Consider the following 22,020-nt stretch of genomic DNA (forward strand, 5'->3'; position numbering starts at 1 on the left):
TTTCATTTACATAGCATGTAATTTCAATTCATTGCTTTCAGTTATGTTTGTTAGCTTTAAATGAACACAACGACCTTCGTGTAAATAGAGACTAGGTACCACAAAAGCAAATGAAAGTTTTGTTACACATGAAATCCATTTATGTGCTAAATATTTTTATTGTCTTCCACTGTTGAAAGTCCATTCTATACAAAGAGCAAGAAACTCTTACCAGTTCTTGACTGCAAAATCATTTATATACATAGTCAAAATGTTATTTCTGTCACCATTCGAGCACACTAGAGAAGGGTGATTCATTCTTCATTAGGTTTGACATGTAGGGCATCAAAGGCATAAAACACCATCCATGCAGAAGGTTGTAAAATACTGGCTGCTTTAAAATCTTTATCATGCATATTTTAGGATGTTGGGTTGGATTGAGGCCAGATAAAATCGGAATGCCATCATCATACCATAAAAGGATTGTAGTATAAACAGGAATTACTTGAAATTCAGCAAGATGTTGGCAAAACAGTAGTTGCAGTAATCCCTTATTGTAATAATATCCCTTATTGTAATATCTATCCTAGCGTCTCTAATCTGCATTGTAACTATTCCTCAATATGGATTAACTGAAATCTACGACGTTAAGCACCGCCGACTCACAGAAAGGAAGTACCTTGTTGCTTTACCAAGTCAGACGTTTTGTCTGCACAGTACAGCTATCATTCATCCATACATAATTTCCTCCCCGACGCTGTATCTAGCTTCCGTAGTCCTATCCAGTACCGTGACATAGTCCTACCCAGTATCCGTAGCCCTATTTAGTACCCATAGTCCAGTTGAATACCCGTAGTTCTATTCAGTATACCCATAGTCCTATTCAGTACCATAGCTAACATGCATAACCGTACCATCCAGTACCCGTAGCCGTATCCATGATATAAAGGCTAGTACGTAATTTGTATAATTTGTTTGTTTGTTTGTTTGCGATCCAACTCAACAAGCTGTCCTGCACTACATGGCGTCCACAGCAGTGACGTCATCAGGTGATGCAACTTTATTGACAGGGTGCCAGGAGCTAGATGATGTACATGTTTAGCGCAGTTAAGTGATTTCATCAATAAATGGTGAAGTGAGGAGAAATAAATAGTTTAGAACTTAGAAACCTCGATTACCAACTCCCCTGGCCCTTCACACGGCGTCTAGACTGGCCCTCCATTTACGGCAACTAGCACTGTGATGAAGGAATTGTTTGCCAGTACGATCTATGACCTTCCTTCAACTCTCCCTGCCGACTTCTAAAAGTACTACAGTATTCAGACCGGTCGAAGAAACATCCCCAGGCCCCACTGACCCTGACCTCCCTATGAGTGCCATCAGTACTACGATGTTCAGACTGGCCGTAGAAACAAGCCACATGTCCCGCCGACGCAGACAATGATGAACGTCCACAGAAATATCCGGTCGATAACCATGGCGACGTACTTCCAGTCCTTTTCCATCTGAAACGGAAACAAAATGGCAAAAAGTAAGGTATGGTTTCACCATCATTCCAACGATATACTTGAACTAAGATAAAGATAGAATTAGTTTCGTCTGCTCCTACTTTATGGGGTGTTAAGCATGGAAAGTAGCTGACATCGACAAATCAACACTATTAATTGGTCTTGACCAGTTGTTCGAACTTGTTCCTCTCAGTAGCGAAACCCGGACTTGGTGTGCCCTGCTGTTTTTGCCTCACTGGTTTGACCTTAACGATATCTTTAATTCGAAATAAATTTCGAGTGATAGTAGCCTACGTACGGATACTTACATTTTGATTCCGTTCTCTGTCCCGTAGGTGTTTGGCGATGTAGATAACCCCGTCTGCTGCCTCCTTCACCTCCGGGAGAATGGGATCGTCCAGGTAACGTTGGCGGGAAATGGCCAGGATGCCCTTCCTCTGTGCTAGCGCGGCCTCAAGGTCCATACTCTTGGGCCGAGGTTTCAGTCCGGCGATCCCGGGGGGAACCTTGTGTAGACACGGTCTGACCTCGCGAACCTCCTGTTCTCTGATTTCCTGTTCTATGATTTCTCGGAAGATCTCGAGGGGATCGAAGGCTGACACTTGGACTTCGTGTCTCTCCATCCACAGCAGTTTGGGTAAGATCTGTATGAAGATTTTCCTGACCCAGGCAGGCATGTTGTGAGTGTTAGGTGACCTGTGGTGAATGTTGAGCACGAAGACTGTCAGGGTGATGGACAAAGTCACGAAGACCATGGTGAAGAGCAGGTACTCCCCGATCAGCGGCACCACCAGGGAGGTGGATGGGATGATGTCATTAATGACCAGCAGGAACACGGTAAGAGACAGCAGTACGGAGATGCAGAGTGTCATCTTCTCCCCACAGTCCGAGGGTAAGTAGAAGACCAGGACGGTGAGGAAGGAGATGAGAAGGCACGGGATGATGAGGTTGATGGTGTAGAAGAGCGGCAGGCGGCGGATGATGAGGTAGTAGGTGATGTCGATATACTTCTCCGGACAGCACTCGTACTTCACCACGTGCTTGGCTCCGGGCGCGTCCTCCAGCACCCACTCCCCGTTACTCCACTCCTCCCGCTCCATCTGGTGCTCCTGCTCGCTCCCGTTTAGCTGAGCGCCATCGTACGTGGACGGACCGAACTTCATGTCGATCTGCGCGCCGTCGTAGGTCCAGGAGCCGAACTTCATGGAGCAGTTCTGCTTGTCGAACGGGAAGTAGCGCACGTCGATGGCGCAGGCGCTCTTGTAGATGGCTGGAGGGACCCAGAAGACCGTGCCGTCGAACTGCACCTCAGCCTTGGTCTGTTGCTTCACCTGGAACTGCCCGTCAGCACTGCAAGATAAGGAGAGCAGCAGGTCATTTGTTTGTGATTGCGTGCGTGAGTTTGGGAGAGTCACTACAGCTGTATCTAACGAAGGAGTCACTAGAGTTCTGTAACTTGCCAGGAAGATTTAGCTAATGATGTAAATTTGGACAAACCAAGCATTAAAGAACTAACACGATAGTGAAACAATAGTGCGGTAATTACGGAGGATGACACCCAGGCTACAAGATCATTCTTGCACAATAGCGCATTCAGCACATCAATAATGCTCTATCTACACATAGATTCTCTTGTTCAACTCGATTGATTCGCTTGTCTGACACAATCCCTGGGCAGACATTACATGGCAGTGTACTGTTATCTTTCCAACCACCTGGCGTCTTTTATTGTAGTAGAGGTAAACCCAAAGGCACGATTTGACTTGAACAGACAGGTTATCTTTCTCGAGGACAGCCAGTCTTTAGTTTCGATGTTACATGAAGAATGATTAATGAGCGACGCAGGTAAACATCCATCGACCGTCCAGCGTCCAATTCGCGCAGAGTTTGCACAAAGAGGATAGGTCATCTGATGTTGACCCTACCGAGGAGTACTGCACAGACAGAGAGCTCAAGCTTGGAATGTGATTTCCAGCAGCCACTGCAACACTACTTTCCCGGGTATCGAGTACCACAGACTGTTTAGTTTACGTTTGAGCTGTAATGTATAGAACTATAGCTACTGGAGTCTAGGGATTCAATGCAGTACCGTCGATGTACGTGGTTTAAACTAGGACATCTTTTCTACTTAAAAACGTGAATGACTTGATCGCTATAAGTATCGGTAATCTTTACCTTGTGTGGATGGATCAGAGAAACATCGTTCGATTTTCGATAAAAAGTGACGCAATTAAGAAGCGCCATTAATACTGCAGCATGGCTTCCGATCAAGTGTACGGACGGGGAGTAGGGCGGCTCGATAATACCATAGCCACACACAAGGCGGCACAAAGTGAGATTCATGACGATCAATAGCTGTGTTGGTTCTGTGGTCCCGTTCATCACAGGAGTCAACCAGTCTTGATCACTGACCAAGCAATAACTGGCATTGATCACTAGCAAGTCGGGGTCATAGCTGGATTAGCTCTAGTTTCAGCTGAATCTTCTCGTGGTCACAAAAACCTATGTCAATATGGCAAACGGCGAGGTAGTGATTATGGACTTGGTAGATCCTGTCAGATGGCAGTTTCGTCAAATCCCGCTCCTGTGGATACTGGCATGACCTTGGTTCTTGTGTGTAAATCTACCGGGTATCGCCAGACGGCGCCGTGAACAAAGATACCATGACGAAGGTTTGGACAAATTTAAAGGGCGTGTAAGATTTAAACCTGCCTGCTTCGTCTTAGTGAATAATTAGAAGAACATTCGAATCTTCCATCCTTATCTTCGCCCCATATGTCACTGCAACATAATATCACATGACCCTATGTACATATTCCCTTTGTGGAAACGCTATGTAACTCCGCCGATTCATGCTCGGCTGGTACCTGTACAGCTGTGTTTCCCATCAGGAGGCTTTTGGAGAGTTTTTTTATAGCCCTTAAAATGGGGCAACATAAAAGTCAAATGGCAGCGTGAGTGCTAAGAGGTGACAGAGGCCTAAGTAGATGCAGGTCGGCGTGAGGACACTAACGTGCCGGTCAGAGGTGTGCTGAAGAACGCCCACACGGCGCTGGCGACCCGAGTACAGGCAGACCCGGTCCACTGCAATTGTAACGTCATCAACAGGCTGAAAAGGGATTTGGCCAGAGGCGAAGGGAAATGTTGAGTTGAAACATGTCAGCCGCACGTTTCTGCTTAATAGTAAATACGGATCATGCAGCTCGGAATGCTCCGGGGCGGTAAATATACATTCTACATAACGAAGTAACGACTAAACACCAGGGTACAATCGCCATCATGATTTGATTGAAGACTCCTCCACTGATCTGTATTTTGGAAAGCACCAACTCCTGTAAACAACTAGCCACTGTGAACATTCTGGAGGGGTGGGAGATTTACTACAGTTAACTTTGGATCAGCGCCACGAAATGCATCAAGTTCAAGTATTATGCTTTCTTTTCGGTGTAGTGTCGTGAGCGCGAGTGTAAAATGTACGTGCCGTGCTGCTACATTGTCGGCAGTTCAAAGCAAAAAGGTCCACCCGGGTCTCTTTCATGATTGATCGGTTGACTAGCCAGACTTGACCTCTCCACTTGACCCTGTATCTCCCCTCACAAGCCGCCCGCTGGAGGAGGTGATGATGAATTGATGGTGAATCTGACGGAACGTTTGAGCGTGGGTCATTTAGATTTGCTCTGTTAAGACACGTATGGATTTATGGAAGTAAATGTCATTTGGGAGGAAAAATCAATTGATTTATTGAGGGTTTTGTCAATGCAATGTCCATAAAACAAGAGTTACCGTGGTTCAGCCTGTCAGTGTTCGGCTAAGACTAGAACGAAACGACCATTATTTACGATCAATCAGGTGTTTTCTTGCTAATTAAGACGAGTCAGCGCGACCATTAGTCTTATATTTCATACCATTAACATTTTAAGGAAAACTGACGGGCAATCTGTGTTTGGTACTTGTTTGGTGTTTGACGTTTAGCTCATGCCACCTGTTTTACTTGGTAGGACAGAAAACACACAGACTCGTCTTCTCACGTCTGTTAGAGGGCAGATGGAACGTCAGCAGATTAGCAGACAGGAGAGGACGGGGTTCACCATAACATGATAAGAAAATAGTGCGAGCCTGATGACGATGTGGTAGGTGATGTTCGTTAGTAGGTTTACGGGCAGCATTTATACTTCGCTATATTCTTGTGTCCGGGAGCCTACATTATGTCACTCTCCCAGAAGTCCTCAGTCTTCATCAGCCCACTCTCCATCTGCAGGTCCACGTGCGCGCCCCCGTGCAGCAAGGAGCCGAACTGCAGGCTGCAGGTTAGCTGATGGAGCGGGAAGAGGCGTGCACTGATGCTGCACGCACTCTGCTCAAGGTAAACATGGCGGGGAGTGATAAGAGCAACGGACCTACCCGCCTACATTAATGAGGAAAAAAAGGTGACGAGAAGACCAGTGTGCATGTGTAGACACGTTCTGTGAATCACCCCTCTGACAAATAATGTCTGGTGGCATGTTTGCCGCGGCGAAAGTTAACAGTGAGAGCAAATCATTATAATATTACTTGTAGCACGGCAAAATTGTATATAGCAAATATGTTCAAAACACAGAGTAAAACTTGTTCTATTCGACAATGAAGTGTGGTGGACGGCCAGTCCTTCGAGTATAGCATGTTATATGGTGCAGTCGCAGTCCCCTAGCTCTCAAGTATATGTGTACCAAATGAGAATAGACATAGGTAGCATACGTGTCAACCTTCGGCACGTAGATCATAATCATGAATCTATACTGGCTGTACCTCGCTCATCTTTCGGCTTAGCCTGAATGGCTCAATATTAAAGAGAAAATAAACCACCTTCAACACTGCACATCTGCGGGTCAAATCTATCTGAGCCATTCAATGGAGCGGTCAAAGATCTCATCTTTATGGTAATGTGGATAACGCGCCCACCGCAGGCTGACACATAAGGCTACCATAATAATTACCCCATAAGTGTGCCTTCCACATCCATTTGTATGATTAAATCTTGACTACGGCACCAGGCAACGTCTGCAAACACGCACATACAAACGACTAAAACCTCTGCGGTTGGCAATTCAATTCTGACAAGTTATGAATTTCCACGGGTCCCAATTCTCTAATGGGTGCTGAAAAGCACCTCGTGCAGATATCAGCCCAGAAAACTGGATTGCACCTGATGTGAGTGCTAAGATTAGTCAACCTCGCCTACCACATAGGCATGTGTTAGTAAAGAATACACATCTCTGTGCGTACATTTACGTGCTTGGTGACCAGAAGATACCGATCGTGTGATTGCCAGGTGCTAACGAATATTGGTTTTACTTAAGTTTCAAAATGACTAAATGGATGCCGCCAGATCTTGTATTGCAAAAGTTGGCATTTCGCATGGTTGGATCGATGCAAAACCCGCTGCTAACGTACTTTCCCGGGTAAACGTTGTTTTGCCAAGGCAGTAAAATATCACGTTAGCCGTCCTAGAATGTATTCAATAAACCTTCATGAAAAGGGACAGAACAAGTGAAATTACTAGTATTATTCCACAACTAAAATCAATTACATGTAGTAAACTCATTGCCAAAAGTGCTTAATATTTGGGTCACATTTCAGGGTGTAAACGAAACATTACACTTTATTAGTTTTCTGTCAAATTTTTGGTGTTTGTTGTCTTTTAGATCATACTTTTCAGCACTGGAAAGTGGCCAGCCGGGCCCCGGGCCAGCAATCATGACCTTGGCAGAAGTTGGAATTGAAAAAAAAACGGCCAAGAGGCAGATTTGAGTATGTCATGAATAAGCAAAGGCTAAAGCAAACAAACAAACAAACAAACAAACACACATGTTTTGTAGTTGTATATTGTACATTGTATTCATCACTCATGTTTGATTTTCATTGTTACATTCTGTATCAAAGTACATATCAAGTATGTAACGGGAACGTACTTGTTATATAGGACGATGTCAGGTAGCCAGAGGTCGGTGGAGGGGACCCGTAAAACTGTCACCCCGTCATAGTCTTCAGGGTTCCACTGCAGCTTGTGGTCATTCCACTCCTAGTGGGAACACATAGATGTTACGCACTAGACACTGGTGTGTCCGTGTGTGTTTTCGTAGTTTGTGTGTGTGTGTGTGTGTGTGTGTGTGTGTGTGTGTGTGTGTGTGTGTGTGTGTGTGTGTGTGTGTGTGTGTGTGTGTGTGTGTGTGTGTGTGTGTGTGTGTGTGTGTGTGTGTGTGTGTGTGTGTGTGTGTTTGATATTACAATGACGTGACTAAAACATATGACATTTTCTTGAGTAACATTTTCCTAAGAATGGCGTTCATGTAAAGGCCGGAATGACGGCACAGAAGTTCTCGTTGTATGGTCAGGTTCATTTGCCCATGATCACCCCATGTATCGAAGATCATTTCCTCCCCAAAGCGAAAGGTAGAGACCATGGTTCCATCTCAATATAAATAGTAACAGTTAACGATTTAATCAAGGCCTTTCCACCAGACCTTTGTCCCAGGCAAGGTCTGCTTATTTCTGCTGATCTTTTACTTCCTTTGTTCCTGCTGAAGTGCCCACTCCATCACCTCCTACAGTTTTAGGTCAGCAGCCTCATTACAAGGCCCGAAAAGGCTCATATAATGAACGGCAGTGACTGGGGCGAGGAGAGGGCATCCATCATATCAATAGGCGGTAAGTAGTGCGTGGGACCCGCAGACATGCATGGGGAGGCACGGCGTGTGACGTACCTGGTGTGAGTCCCCTTTAATCCGCAAATATGCAGTCAGATAATCAAGTTTTCATTTAATCAGTTCGTAGCAATAGCCTTTTTAGTGAATATTTGTATTTTTCTCACTCCCTTCTGTTCCCTCTTCTCCTCTCTCCATCTCTGTCATTCCCATAGCCTATACTAGGCTTCAGAGGCGGTTGAAAGTTGGCCAAATTGACAGATAACATGCCAGGGGAGTTAGTCTGCTAAAGGACTACAGTTTTCCACTCTGAAACTGTACTCCTTTACATGTTATCCGTCTATTTGGCCAATTTCAACCACTGAAGCCTGGTCTTTCCTTCTGTGTTTGTGTGTTTTGCACCTGGGTAAATAATACAAGGGGAATGGTAAGTGTAGGTCTAAACCTGAGGCGGTCTGTGAAAAATACTGTTTAATACCTACTAGGAGTGTACACGGGACATAGTTACTGTTACCTATTGTACACAGGACACGGTTCCTGTTACATATTGTATAAAGAGCAGGCTAAGTGACATCCAGATATTTGTAGGTAAGAAATTTGCACTGACCTGCCTGAGCCAGACGTTTGTAGTCATGATCTGGTTCTTCTCATCCTTAAGGTAGAAATAGACATACCAAAAACAAAGTCAGAGCCAATTAGGATTTACACACATCTTAAGGTCATATAATACGGGATTATACTTGCGATGCAGTGATCAAACAGGATATGGTACGGAAAACATACAATGAATCTCATATAATATGTTTGAATATTAATATTCAGTTGGTTTCACATCACTATAAGAACATCGTTTCGCCCATAATGCATTAAAATTGATCCAGTTTCTTGTATGCGTACTTCGTGCTCAATGTTAACTTTTGTCTGTCATTTCGCAATGGAGAGCGTTATGTATCCATCTCTGTCGAGTGATGAAGGGGTTTGATTCGTCACAGGGCTGCAATATTGCAACAGCAATGGCTTTCCAGGCCGTTTAAGTTTGTGTTTCCTTGCGAGCGAGCAGGCTGACTCCCGGTGAGGCCCTGTCACACCACTTCCTCCTGCAGGCGTGATGATGGAAGGCTGTTAACGCTATCAGTGAACACAGACGCACCACGGGAAGGTTTCCAATAGCTGTTAGCGCTATCAGCCGCAACGGACGCCACTTTAAGACGTTCTTAAGTGGTTTTGGTGCTATCATCACGACAACGTTTTACTCGCCAATAGCACCGCTGTCAGTCGGCAGAGTAGGCCAGTTTTGATGCAATGCTCCCAAGGCTACAGGTACAAAACTCACCACCAGAACACTTTAGATGTTCACTTTCTCATGCGCAATAACTTGCTGGGGGTGTTTAGGAGGGCAGAACTTTTGTCTCTTCCATTAAAATACCTCAGAATACGTCTCATGTACTGGGCCATTCTCCGTTAACGAGGAAAATATTGCTGTCCAAGCCGACCAACATGTTGTCAATAAGTTTTATCTAAACATGCCACAAGAATGGGTAACGAGGTATTCACCTGTATCTTACTTTCAGACATTTCTATATGAGCACATTTCAAACCCATTTCAAGCTTCCGGGTGTTTTATAATTCAAGGAGTACAGTTGGATAAGATGGTTTGCAGTAACGGCTGACGCACGTCTGTCACTGATCCAACTGTTCGGAAGTGGGATCATCTAGATGAATGGAGTCACGGCATGTTTGGTCAGGATTAGAGTAAAAGATGAATGAAGTCACGGTGTGTTTCGGCAGGGATAGAATAAAAGATGAAGTGTAATCCTGCATCGATCCGTAGAACGTAGCTGGAACGGCAGGGATTACTGGGGAATTATAGTTCTGCATGTTGCGGGATCACGGGGTCGGGATGGCAGAAATGAAGGCAGCATGCGCAGCTGTTTTATTATACAGAACTTCTCTGTTACCTCTGACTCAATTATTATACAACACTACTGTTAACTGTTATTATACACCACTACTGTTACATTATGGCCGCAATACTCAGTTATTATACAACACTTCTGTTACCTCGGTTATTATGCGATACTACTCTTCCCTCATGGCCGCGATGCTCAGTTATTATTCATCACTGCTGTTTCCCTGCGGTCGAATTACCTAGTACATAGTGTTAGAAGCTCCCTCTTTGTGTTCCTATTTTTGCTATAAAACCTAACCGAGTAATAAAATTAAAAGGAAAGGCATCAAATCAATCCAGCTGGGCCACAAATTCATTTGATGTTCCATATGTACACCAAACATACATGCATGCAGAAATACTCAACACACACATGTATACAGCGATACTCCCCACACATGTTTGCAAAGATACTCACCACACATGTATGCAGAAATACTCACCACACATACATGCAGGAATCCTTACCACACACGTATGCAGCTATACCCACCAAACATGTATGTAGCCATACTCACCACACATGTATGTACTATATTCACCACACATGTATGTAGCCATATTCACCACACATCTATGTAACTATACTCACCACATATGTAGCTATACTCACCACACATGTATGTAGCTATACTCACACACATATGTAGCTATACTCACCACACATGTATGTAGCTATACTCACCACACATGTATGTAGCTATACTCACCACATATGTATGTAGCCATACTCACCACACATGTATGTAGCTATACTCACCACACATGTATGTAGCTATACTCACCACATATGTAGCTATACTCACCACACATGTATGTAGCTATACTCACCACACATGTATGTAGCTATACTCACCACATCTATGAGCTGTGAAATGGACACGCCGAACGCCACCGTGACGTTGTCACTGACATTCGCCACCGGCCGGATCCACTTGTTGTAGTTCCGGAAAAGGTCTCGGAACAGTTTCTCCTCCGCTTTGGACGCGTTTGCACCTGTAGTGCGGGGTAGGATTCATATCAGTAACACGGGTAAGGAAGGATCTAACTGCAACATGTCTGTCAATCTGAGTCTCCTACCATCTTTCTTGGTAATATTTTGTTACTCATATTGAAAACTATATCAATTGTCTAAGTTTAGTCTCAAGAGTCCTCAGGGAAGTTAAAGAATTTGACCGCCTCAAAGTTCGCCCTGCCTTCAAGCTTAAACTTAAGAAGACAATTTAACAAAGCCAACAGTTTATTCTCCAAAGAACTATGATACTCGCCATCGCTTCTGGACTTTTCTGATCTTGAAATTGCGGTTGTGATTGCACCATTGTAGGTACAGAAAGATGACAGCCAAGGGCCATGGTTACCGGGGTTTTCTTTGGGTGTTATCACGCTCCACTGGGCACAATTTGCTGTACAGCAGGCTGAAATTGGAACGGTGCTTCTGCTCGGAACACGGGCGACGTTTGACGGGTCGCGCGGGATTAAATCAATACTCATTTTGCCGCTCCACTAGGCTGACGTCGGAAATGAGGAAAATGTCCCACTTTTGGACGCTCTTTGTTCACCCCTCGTCTCGTTCCAACATGACGGGAAAGTGTAGGGTGCAAAGCTATAATTTTTCTTGGTGTGGACAACTTGACAGTTGACTGCAATGGTCGAGGCCAGACATGCTTTCAGTTTCACACAGGCCACTTATCACCAAACCATCATCTAACACCGCACAAAATTCATTCTTTAAACAATTCTTTAAACACATAACCAAACGTAAAGGTTCCGTCCCAAGTCTTCGCTCCCAATTTTGTACCTTAACGCATGCTTCAAGGTGTGCTTAAAGATAAGATTTCGTGCAGGGAAAATTACGTATACTTAATAAAGAAATCTTTCTATAACTATCTATACGGTAGCTCTTCTGTAATGTTCACAGTGTGCTAAATAATATTTGCAGCAACGTTAGAAATCAAATCATGCTTGAAAGGAAACCACCGATCCTTAGTGGGAATGCCGGCTCCATGGGATCTGATGGTCCACCGGAGCCTGTCTTCCCCAGCTTCGCGCAGCGTAAAGACGCGGGGAGATGGGGGTAGACATTCATCTAGTTATTATAACAGTTACTTCATCTAAACAGTCAATACCTGTATCTCATAATGCATCATCTGTCGACCCGGGGGACGGGGGTAAAAAAAAAAACAAAAGACTTTGGGAAGCTGAGAATTGACTCTGCAATAACATGATTAAACAGTTTCACAACAATAGGATCAGATACAGCGTAGGTGCGGACTGCCTCGTGCAACTTGTAAGTAGCATTCACACAATTTACTTTATTGAATATTAACTATAGAATATATACTTACATGACTCCCCCCCCCCCATGATGTGTAACGCTCTTGAATGCCACTGTAAACAACCAACACCGTGCGTGACTGTCTTCTAAAATGTCTTTTAATTGTAATTATTGCGATACTGTACACAGCCAACTGTAATTAAACTGTTAAGTCTAAGTATCAAGACCTCAATGCGTTTAAAATAAATAAAACACCTCTCCTTCTTTCTCCGCCTACAGACGTGTGGTGCGTGGCGAGCCATTTCAATTTGGAGAAGGATATTCCGGCAAAATGTCTCGGTGACACGGGGTTAAGGTTGAGATGGAGAGTGTTGACCTTCACGTATTTGATCTAGAGCCGACAGAAGTCCGGCGGATGAGCTCTAAGATGCTACCTGAATGCGATGCGGTTATGTGAATTCTAGAAAAGTGAATTTAGAGTTGAATGTTAATTTTATCTAAATTTCGTCGGTGAATCCAATGCTTCAGTAGTATATTGTCTTGATGAAATGACCAAAAAAATTATTTCAACATATGATTAGTATGACATGGGTTCTGCCCACCAAGTAATGATTTAAACACGTGTATGTTATATATTCCATTAAAACGTAATTGATAATTTATAGCCTGTAAAAAACCGATGCAACAGCTCCCTGTGGAACCCACAGCCATGCAGACAATCCGAACGATTTTAGATCCATATGTTACACGGAATAATCGTTTTCTTGTTTCTGTCTCAGTTGATGAGGGGGCCCGGGACCAGTGTCTTTTATTCGATTGCTGGTTTCAGGTAGCTGAAGGACCGCCAAGACATCTCGATCGCTCGTAAAACCCTGATCTTGTCGTCTTATTTATAACTTACCCCAGCTATCTCTGCATCTGATAGCGATAGGATCATAATTTCATGAGTTTATAAACGAGACCATCAAAGTGAGATGAGTATCGATCATGAATAAATAAAATCAGTGATCAGATCAGCACCTGTGGGGATGACTGACTGGAACAGTTCTTTGTTTCCTTCACTCCACAGGCTGCTCGGGAATTATGGACTCAGTTGTCTTTTAATTTCAGAGAAAGGACAATACATCAATTAAAATCCCCGGCTGGGATATAGCCAGGATGCACTTTCTACCAGATATTAAGTCATATCGATCGGCTGTCCATCAAGGCGCGCTCCCGGCCAGTTTAATCTGGTGATACCCGGCCGAACGCCCGTGTGCCAGGTGAGGGGAAATGCCACGCTGGAAGGGCAACAATCACTCTTACTTTGGGCCAGCTTAGTATTGTTTGCGTTGTAACTTAACATGCATAGAGGCTGTGAATGGTAGCCTTAGCATTTGATTGGCACATGAGCTCAATATTCTCTCTAGGTTTAGTAGTCCACACACTGTACAACCCTTGTTGGGGCATCATATATGTGAAGCGTTAAGCGACGTTATCTAGCAAGATTGACATTGGTATTATTACCCTCCATGAAAATGGGGGTACTGTTTTTACTCCGTTTCATGTTTGGTCTGATATCTGAAGATCGGTGAGAAGGAACTGTACGATATTTGGCAGATTGATGGATGGGGCCTTGGAGATTGTGTAGGTTGACTTTGAGCCCCTGGTGATTGACCTTGGTACTGCAGTTTAATTTTTTATTCTGTTGTTTTCGCGTTATGGACTGTTTGTGCGATATTAAGGTAGCATGTAGTTGTTATTACCATGGTTTAGTGGTTTAAATTTGGGTCCCCTAGCTGTTTGCGTTTGATATTTACAAAATGTTTAATGTTGGACTTTTTGTGTTGAATGTTTGGAAAATCTGGGGGATGGTTTGGTATGATTTTTGGTATGTGGGTAGTTGTTGAGTCTCTTTGTGTTTTGGAGTGCATTAGCAGGTTGTCGCATATTTTTATTGCTTAATTTAAAAGGATTTTCACTTTTTCACCCCTACTTCATAATAGGATGGTCTGTTTGACCCAAAAGTTGGGACAGAGTGTTTTTGTTTATACCTCCAGCTGGCAGGTCAGACCCAGGCAGCCCTATCTATTTTTACCCCTAGACAGAGATGCAGGAAAATAAATCTTGTTTGTCTGGTCTGCAGGTCATTTGACCTGGTCATTGACCTACATGTACAGGCAAATGTAGCCTGGGTACCATCCCCAGTAGTATATTCGCAAACTCTATAACAGTTATGAGTTTGCGAATATACTACTGGGGATGGTACCCAGGCTAAGGCAAATGACCTGCTGGCCATCAAAGTAAACAAACCATGGTAACAAGACACTAAACGCCTGCACATGACAGCTTGATAAATACAAAGTGCCACCACAAATCATTCTGCTGATAAAAACAAAGTTTGACTCATAATATCTCTATTGAAATACACCAAAAGATTACAAAATAACAAGCTATTTCATGGAGGGATGATGTCTACGACTTCTCCTTGTTTCTTACTGTACTCACTTTAAACCAGTTTGGAGTGAATTGCGTGAGCTCGTGTGGAGAAGATTGTGTGAGTCGGTATGATGAGGATTGTGTGAGTCGGTATATGAGAACATTGTGTGAGACGGTATGTATGAAGAAATTTGTGTGAGCCAGTAAGGCAGCATCATACTAAAACAATTCTTAATTCTGGCACCACACCGTCCTCATAAAGAGGCAAACGTGCTCGACAATGCAGAGGGGCCTGTCATCACGATCGATGAAACTAACCATCATCAACAGAGGAAACTCCTTCTAGAACTCGATCAGTGATGCCCAATTTGCCCTCTTAAAACCGAACTGCTCGTAAAGCGGTAAGCCTCCACGGCAACTATCACCAACATCAGAAAGCCTTCTGCAGTCTGAGCAATGGGACATGGGGTTACAGAGCAATCACAGGGGTAGGAACTCCCTTCTAGAGTTATCCATTGGGAAATTACCTACAACAACATGGTAATTGGTTGAAGGCAAAAACTGTCTCCTGCTGCCGTACTGCCTCTACACTGGATGATATCAACGTCAAACTAGCCAAAAGAAGTCAAAACTTTTATTGTTGAATGATCAGTTTAGGAACCGGCTTTTATAGAAGGCAAAATTAGCGGTGGAGACTGAGTTCTTCAGCGGAAGCAGCAATAGAGACGCTGGATCTGCAGCTGGGCAGCGGTACCGGTAGAGACGCTGGATCTGCAGCTGGGCAGCGGTACCGGTAGAGACGCTGGATCTGCAGCTGAAGCAGCGGTACCGGTAGAGACGCTGGATCTGCAGCTGGAGCAGCGGTACCGGTAGAGACGCTGGATCTGCAGCTGAAGCAGCGGTACCGGTAGAGACGCTGAATTCTGCAGCTGCAGACGCTAGCGGTAGAGACGCTGAATTATGTTGTTTAGTAGCAGAAGAAAGGATGCTTCCGGATATAAATTTTGAACCTCTAAAAACTAGTTTTTGCTTGATATGGTACTCAATACGAAAGGATCTTCTTCTGATGTGCACAAACCTTTAAATAGCAAACTCACTAAAATCGACGTAGAGAATCATGAGAAAAAAACGGATAAGAATTGATAGCGAGATGTCTTGTCCTAAGGTTGTCATGCTCTTCAGCATGCCGCTATGTACGATTAACTTCCCATCAGCCTCACGAACCACAGCGCTACCCAACTGCAATTAATTTGGTTTAACGCGTTAGTAAATGTTAGTGTTCGCCCTATAAATGTCTATCCAGCCGTTTTATAGTATAAAGTGTGGCGGAGTATAAAGTGAGTCGGCATTTACCCCGAAATACATTCGCGCAGATGCCCAGAGACTGCAGATTGATCGCGGAAGTAATGAGTGGCGTTCCCACCGATCCTGTCAGCCCCACAGCCGGCTGCACGTCGTTAAACATGAAGATAAAGGGCTTCACTTTACATGCATGTTTTGGGCTTATTGTTCGGCTGAAGTCCGGCTGTATGTGATCCTATCGCGTGGCAGAAGTCCAAGCGTTAACCGCGCATTTAGAAACAGCTTCATTGAGTCCCAAAGTTATGGATGCCGGGAGACTTTGCCGCTGCCATCAGTGTAAGTTTTGTCTGCCCTGTGTGGGTATTGGTCTACTCATCATTTGTCGTCGTGTGTTTAAACAAAAGCTCATAACCAACTCATAAAAAAGGCATCGTCTCGCCCCTCAATTGCAAATCGTTAGCAAAGTTACAATTTGACGGTCCTGGTCCTGGTTAATATTGACGTTTTAATCTATATACCAATTGCCGTAATTAATATATGAATAAACTACATGATAAAGGATGCAACAAAGAGAGAGATGGGGGGAGAGAGACACGCACAGCCTTGAAAGTACCGGCAACAGTGTTTGCCGTGGTAGTTATAATTATGTAAACAAGTAGCCAAGACTCTGACAGGAATTAGCAGTGGCAAATGCTAGAAATCTACAGCACAAGGTATACTGTCCGTGCCTACAGTACCAGTAACGTTACACTGTATGGAAGAGACAGTTCGTTTACTGTTTCCTATGTCAACAGCATAAGACACTGTTGTGGGGCGGCTTCCTTTGAAAAGTAAAGAAGTGTAAATAACTTGTGGTAACTATGGCAACGCCAACTTCATTGCTAAACTCTTTATGAAGGTCTAACGATTGTATTTCCAAAGTAACAACGCTCAGTATAGGACCATTTGAGTCGTCGTATCTACATATACATTTTCCGCACTGCTTCTTCAAGAATCGGGCAGTCAAAGTTACTATCTCGGGTCCTACGATACATTATACAGCGGATCGAAAGACCAAGATCGAGGACTGGATCACGCACCTCCCTCAAAGCCTTACCCTATCCATGAACCGGTCCGATAACAAATTTCTCCAGGACTTTGGCAGTGAAATACGGGGGCAAAAATAGACATCAGACGTTGGGTTGCTTTTACTAGCAATTGAAGTGCCATTGCCGGGCCCATATTTCAGATTGCTGACGGCACTTTGGGTAATACGTGTTGTGCCGCGGCTAATCTATCGACGTGGCGCGCCAGGTGCGAGCCCCGATATCGGGATGTGCCGTTCATCAGGCAGCGGTGCCAGAGGGGAGAGGTACAGCATCAAACATGGATTTCTGCTCGGGATGGATGAGAGTTGGGGTTAATAATCTCACAGCCGGTGTGTAGTACATTTACCCCGATGTAGAGACTGTCCCATCAGAACGTCTGATAAGAGATGACCGGGTGTGCTGGCCAGGAGGACGCGCTCCATTGCCTCCAACCCCAGAGGAGCTGACATCGCCTACACCCCGTGAGGGGGCCAGATGTTGGAAAGTCCCCGCCAGATCCCATTCAATTACCCCGCCATACACACAAAACGCTCTCATCTTCTGCCGCTCTACCTGACAGCTGACTGGAAACCTGCACTATAATTTCAGTTCGAAAGCACGTAAAACTATACGCCTTCCCACTGGAATCCACATTTATCTATCATCTATTTATCAAACAAAGTAGCTATTGATACACGAGGTCCCACCTGTAGTTCTAAAGAAAGATTCACATCCCATTCCCATTAATTATGGTGTGATCTCTGGAATCAAGAAGCAGGTAAGTGCCTCTGCACACGTACCTTGAAGCCCGTACCACAGGTGCAGCAGCAGCAGGTACGTGCACGCCAGGCTCCGCGCTTTTCTCCCGGTCATGGTGGAACGACCCGTGAGTTATCACGTCTGTACAGATCACGGGGTTCCCACGGAGTACAGTTCCGGGGCCGGCAGCCTGCTCGGTCGCTAGTTCTCTCAACCAGCCGCCCTGGAATGGAGTATGTCAGCCCGCCCCAGTGTAGCGAGTACACCAGTCATCAATACGACCTGTTCCTGAATACGCACCCCTCTCGCCAGGAGTGGCACGGTCCAGCCGTCACCTTAACGTCACAGACCGGTGAGGATCCGCCAGTGTTGATCTTCTGGCTGAACCAATTAGGAGACGGCTGGCTTCACAAACGAACGCGTTAGGAGGAAAGTACCGACAGTACTGCTCTCCTATCAAATATTGGATTTGCTCCACCTGATATACCCCCATCGTTCATTATGAGGGGTTCGCCATTAAAGTAATGATGATCCCATACCAATGGGCAGTTTGTCCACCCATGCTGAACCAGAGTCACCACTGCCCACCTCTGTCCACGGCAGGTAGTCTTATTCCACTCATTAACATTAAATGGAAGTTTCTGCAGATGGCCACTGCAGCTATACTTGGACAGTAGATGGAGGGCAGGAATTGAGAAAATGATTCACCTCAGCAACCAAAAAGATCGTTAAAGAAAATTGGCTCCAAAATGACAGCCCCCCAAACGACCCAGCCTATAGTCGAAAAATAATCCAGTCTATGGCCCAAAAGTGACCCAGTTAACAGCCCAAAATATTATCTGTTGTAAAGTTCTGTATGACCCATACAGAGTAAGGCCTAAAATGACCCCGGGTATGGCCCCAACATGACCCAGTGTATAGTATAGTGACGGCCCAAAACTACCCGGTGTACGATCCAAGAATGGCCCAGTGTGCGACCCAAATGGCCCAGTGTACGGCCCATAAAAGGCCGATTGTACGGCCAAAAGTGACCTAGCGTACGGCCCAAAATGACCCACTGTATGGCCCAAGCATGACCAATTGTACGGCCCCACAAACGGTCCAGTGCACGGCCCAAAACTGACCGAGTGTGCGGCTCACAAATAGCCCAGTTTTCTACACCACCTCATCCAGACCGTTTCCCTGCCAAATGTGCCCATTTTCCTGGCGGCGCATCGGACGGCGAGTCGGTCCATATGGTCGGCTGCTCCTCAGGTCCGCCTACTTTAATAACATCACGGAACGGTTCATTACGCGTATGGAATTAAAACTGTCACGAGACGCCAGACAGCAGGTTACCTGAACTCCATGATAAAAAGAGTCCGAAGGAACAAAACATACAGCGTAATGGTGGGATTGGGTTAAGGTATGAAACATCCGTCCTAGACATCTCAGACAATAAAACGCATCTTATGCGTTGGATGTTCGCCTTAGATCGGCAAAATTTTGATTCACACAGCTGCAGAAACATCCACCATATTTACTTGGCAAAGCATTTTTAAAAACCTAACAGATCAACGAGCTCGAGCTTTTTAAGCAACCTTAGGCATGGATGCCGTTTAAGCTGAGTAGGCCACAGGGATGTGAAATAGTGTAAACGCATATGACAGAAATATGCGATACCATGTTGATAGAATTTCTGTAAATGAATCAGTGAGGGTAAGCTCAATTCACATGGTGATTTGACGGACGTGTAATGAAGTGTAGTTGGGGGAATATTTCCCTGCTTGTTTCCTGTGCTTTAAGTTTAATAATAATAATAGATTTCCCCTGGTTGTGGTCTCAAAGGGATATCCCCAGGTCAAAAGCCACGGCAGAAGGAAGTGTACATTGCGACGTGAATACGCATTAGAACCATGGGTTACAGAAAGATGTCACGTACACCAACACACGGATGTACGTGAGTAATCCGTGTAACTGTACCCAAGTTTGTCGTCGTGGTAAAACAGAATTCTGCTCTCTGTGCACGGGATGACTTTTAATGCAGTATTGAGTGAACAATATATAGAGTATAGAGTGACAAGCCCGGAGTTATCCACATCAATTTCACATGGTGTTTCATCCGGATCCGTTCCGCAGAATTCTGTGTTCTGTATTTGTTACCTTTGTAAGCATGTTTCGGTTCCGCTTGGAGATTACTTGAGGTGATATACAGTGTAACATGATTTATAGATTTGTAGTTTCATAATTAATGATTAATTGTCAGACCAGTGCAAATATGCTAGTGCCGATAGACTATGTATGAAAAGCACAAAATATGTCTGTTTTGTTTTAACTAACGTGTTGTGTACAATTGTCAACCTTTGTGAATAACAAAATGTACCCTTGAAATGCCCCTAATTTGCCCACACCGCCTATGATGTTGTTCACATCCATGGCAGGCGGTGACCATGTGAATTAAGGTGCAATAGATGAGGTCACCGACCGTTATCATTACTACAAACAACATGTGATGGAAACTACATCACTGAAGGCAAACATTGAAAGTACACGATTGAGGAAACACACGATCCTGCTCTTGACAGCGTAACACAGTCTACTCAGTTTGAGTGAGTGTCAGTCAGGAAAGAAATCGGTGACGGCACCGAGAGGACGAAAAGAGACCTACAAAAACTGTTCGAAAAAGTTGATCCCCTGGAAAAAGTCGTGCGGATTATTCTGAGTGACGTCCAGAAGGATATATCAGAGTTGCCGTCGTGTTATCGGAGGGGGCAGCTGTGGCGGAAATCAGAGATCATGGCAAAAGCAGGATGCTTACAGACCAAAGTAATGGTGGACGCATCGAAATGCTCAGTTAAAGTAAAGCCGGCCGTTGTAAAGATTTCAAATGTGGTCTTTCTTATTGCAGCGGACAGTAAAGGACGTCCGGGTAGAGTTGTTCCTAAAGATGACGTCACAGCCACCCTGACGGATCCCTCGGGCCAGGCGGTACCAACACAGCTGCAGAGGAGCGAACGCGTGTGGGAAATCTCCTACACACCCGAGGTCACCGGAAACCATAGGTTAGACGTCAAGGTTAAGGGTTGGCCTGTGGCTGGAAGTCCGTATGACGTCAGAGTTCAAAGCTGGGACTCCCTAGTCTTAACCATTGGAAAAAAAGGAAGTGGGAAGGGAGAACTTTCCGACCCCGCAGATGTAGCTGTGGATATGGATGGTAACATTGCAGTGTTGGAGAGGGGGAACCAGAGGGTTCAGGTATTCAATGCCAAGACTGGCCAGTCGCTTCGGTGTTTCCCGGTGGAGGGTGACGGCCCATGTTGCATAGACACTGACTCCAATGGGCAGTTTATTGTGACGTCAGGAAATGTTAACACTGGCAAACAAGCGATCCAGGTTTACTCGCGGGAAGGAAAACTTACAAAGACCCTTAAACCCGACTTTTTGGGAAGTCCGCGTGGAGTTGCAGTTCTGACGGACGGCCGCTTGGTGGTGGCGGACAACATTGTGACCAAGAATCAGAAGTCGTGACTCCTCCTGCAGCCTGACGGGAGCCTCATCCGGGACATCGGTCAGAAGCAGTTACAGTACCCATGGTTCATAGCAGTGGACGAGTCACGTGGCCTTCTCTTTGTCACGGATCCTCATAAAGTGTTTGTGTTTGACCTTGATGAGAAGCTGAAGTTCAGCTTTGGTAAAGAGGGGCGGAAGGAGGGAGAGTTGCTATATCCATCAGGGATAACACTAGACCCGGCAGGTAACATTATTGTAGCGAACTACCATAACCGCCGCCTGCAGGTGTTCAGGCCTGACGGCACGTTCCTGAGCACTGTGGACATAGTGGATGGAGGACACCCCTTTGGAATCGCGCTGACACTGGATAACCACATCGCTATAGCATGTAAACACACACATTGCGTGCAGTTGTACAGGTACAAGTAACCTCGCTTAAGTCACACCCCTAATCTTGTGCATGTTCTACGTATACCAAGGTATCAAAACAAGGCCGAACAGTTTACTGTTACTGGTAATTTTACTGCTTTTTCCTTCAAGAAGGTCAGTGGGTGCCAACGAAGTATTGAAATCAAACGTGTCTGTACGTTCGCAG

General features: G+C 45.0%; 1 protein-coding gene and 1 pseudogene across 1 annotated transcript; one reads left to right on the forward strand and one right to left on the reverse strand.

The window, feature by feature from the left end:
- Positions 1–719: 719 nt before the first annotated feature.
- LOC109475906 (neuronal acetylcholine receptor subunit alpha-3-like) lies at positions 720–18,205 on the reverse strand. The gene is made up of 7 exons (XM_019776729.1): positions 17,978–18,205; positions 10,972–11,111; positions 8,775–8,819; positions 7,436–7,545; positions 1,796–2,837; positions 1,393–1,484; positions 720–996 (listed from the first exon to the last, which is right to left on the reverse strand). The coding sequence occupies exons 1-7, from the start codon at positions 18,048–18,050 to the stop codon at positions 930–932; spliced, it is 1,569 nt and encodes a 522-aa protein (XP_019632288.1). The 5' UTR covers positions 18,051–18,205; the 3' UTR covers positions 720–929.
- On the forward strand, positions 18,165–21,854 carry LOC109475816 (annotated as a pseudogene).
- Positions 21,855–22,020: the final 166 nt, after the last annotated feature.

The sequence above is a fragment of the Branchiostoma belcheri genome, unplaced genomic scaffold (assembly GCF_001625305.1).
Source record: "Branchiostoma belcheri isolate BF01 breed outbred unplaced genomic scaffold, Haploidv18h27 scaffold104, whole genome shotgun sequence".
Classification (NCBI taxonomy): Eukaryota; Metazoa; Chordata; class Leptocardii; order Amphioxiformes; family Branchiostomatidae; genus Branchiostoma; species Branchiostoma belcheri.

Bases quoted from the DNA above. Each gene is read 5' to 3' on its own strand.
- LOC109475906 (XM_019776729.1), bottom strand. From the start codon at position 18,050: ATGACCGGGAGAAAAGCGCGGAGCCTGGCGTGCACGTACCTGCTGCTG. The intron at 11,112-17,977 runs GTACGTGTGCAG...CCCGCACTACAG, and splicing joins CCTGTGGTACGGGCTTCAAG to GTGCAAACGCGTCCAAAGCG. The intron at 997-1,392 runs GTTTCTACGGCC...GACGCCATGTAG, and splicing joins GTCGGCGGGACATGTGGCTT to TGCAGGACAGCTTGTTGAGT.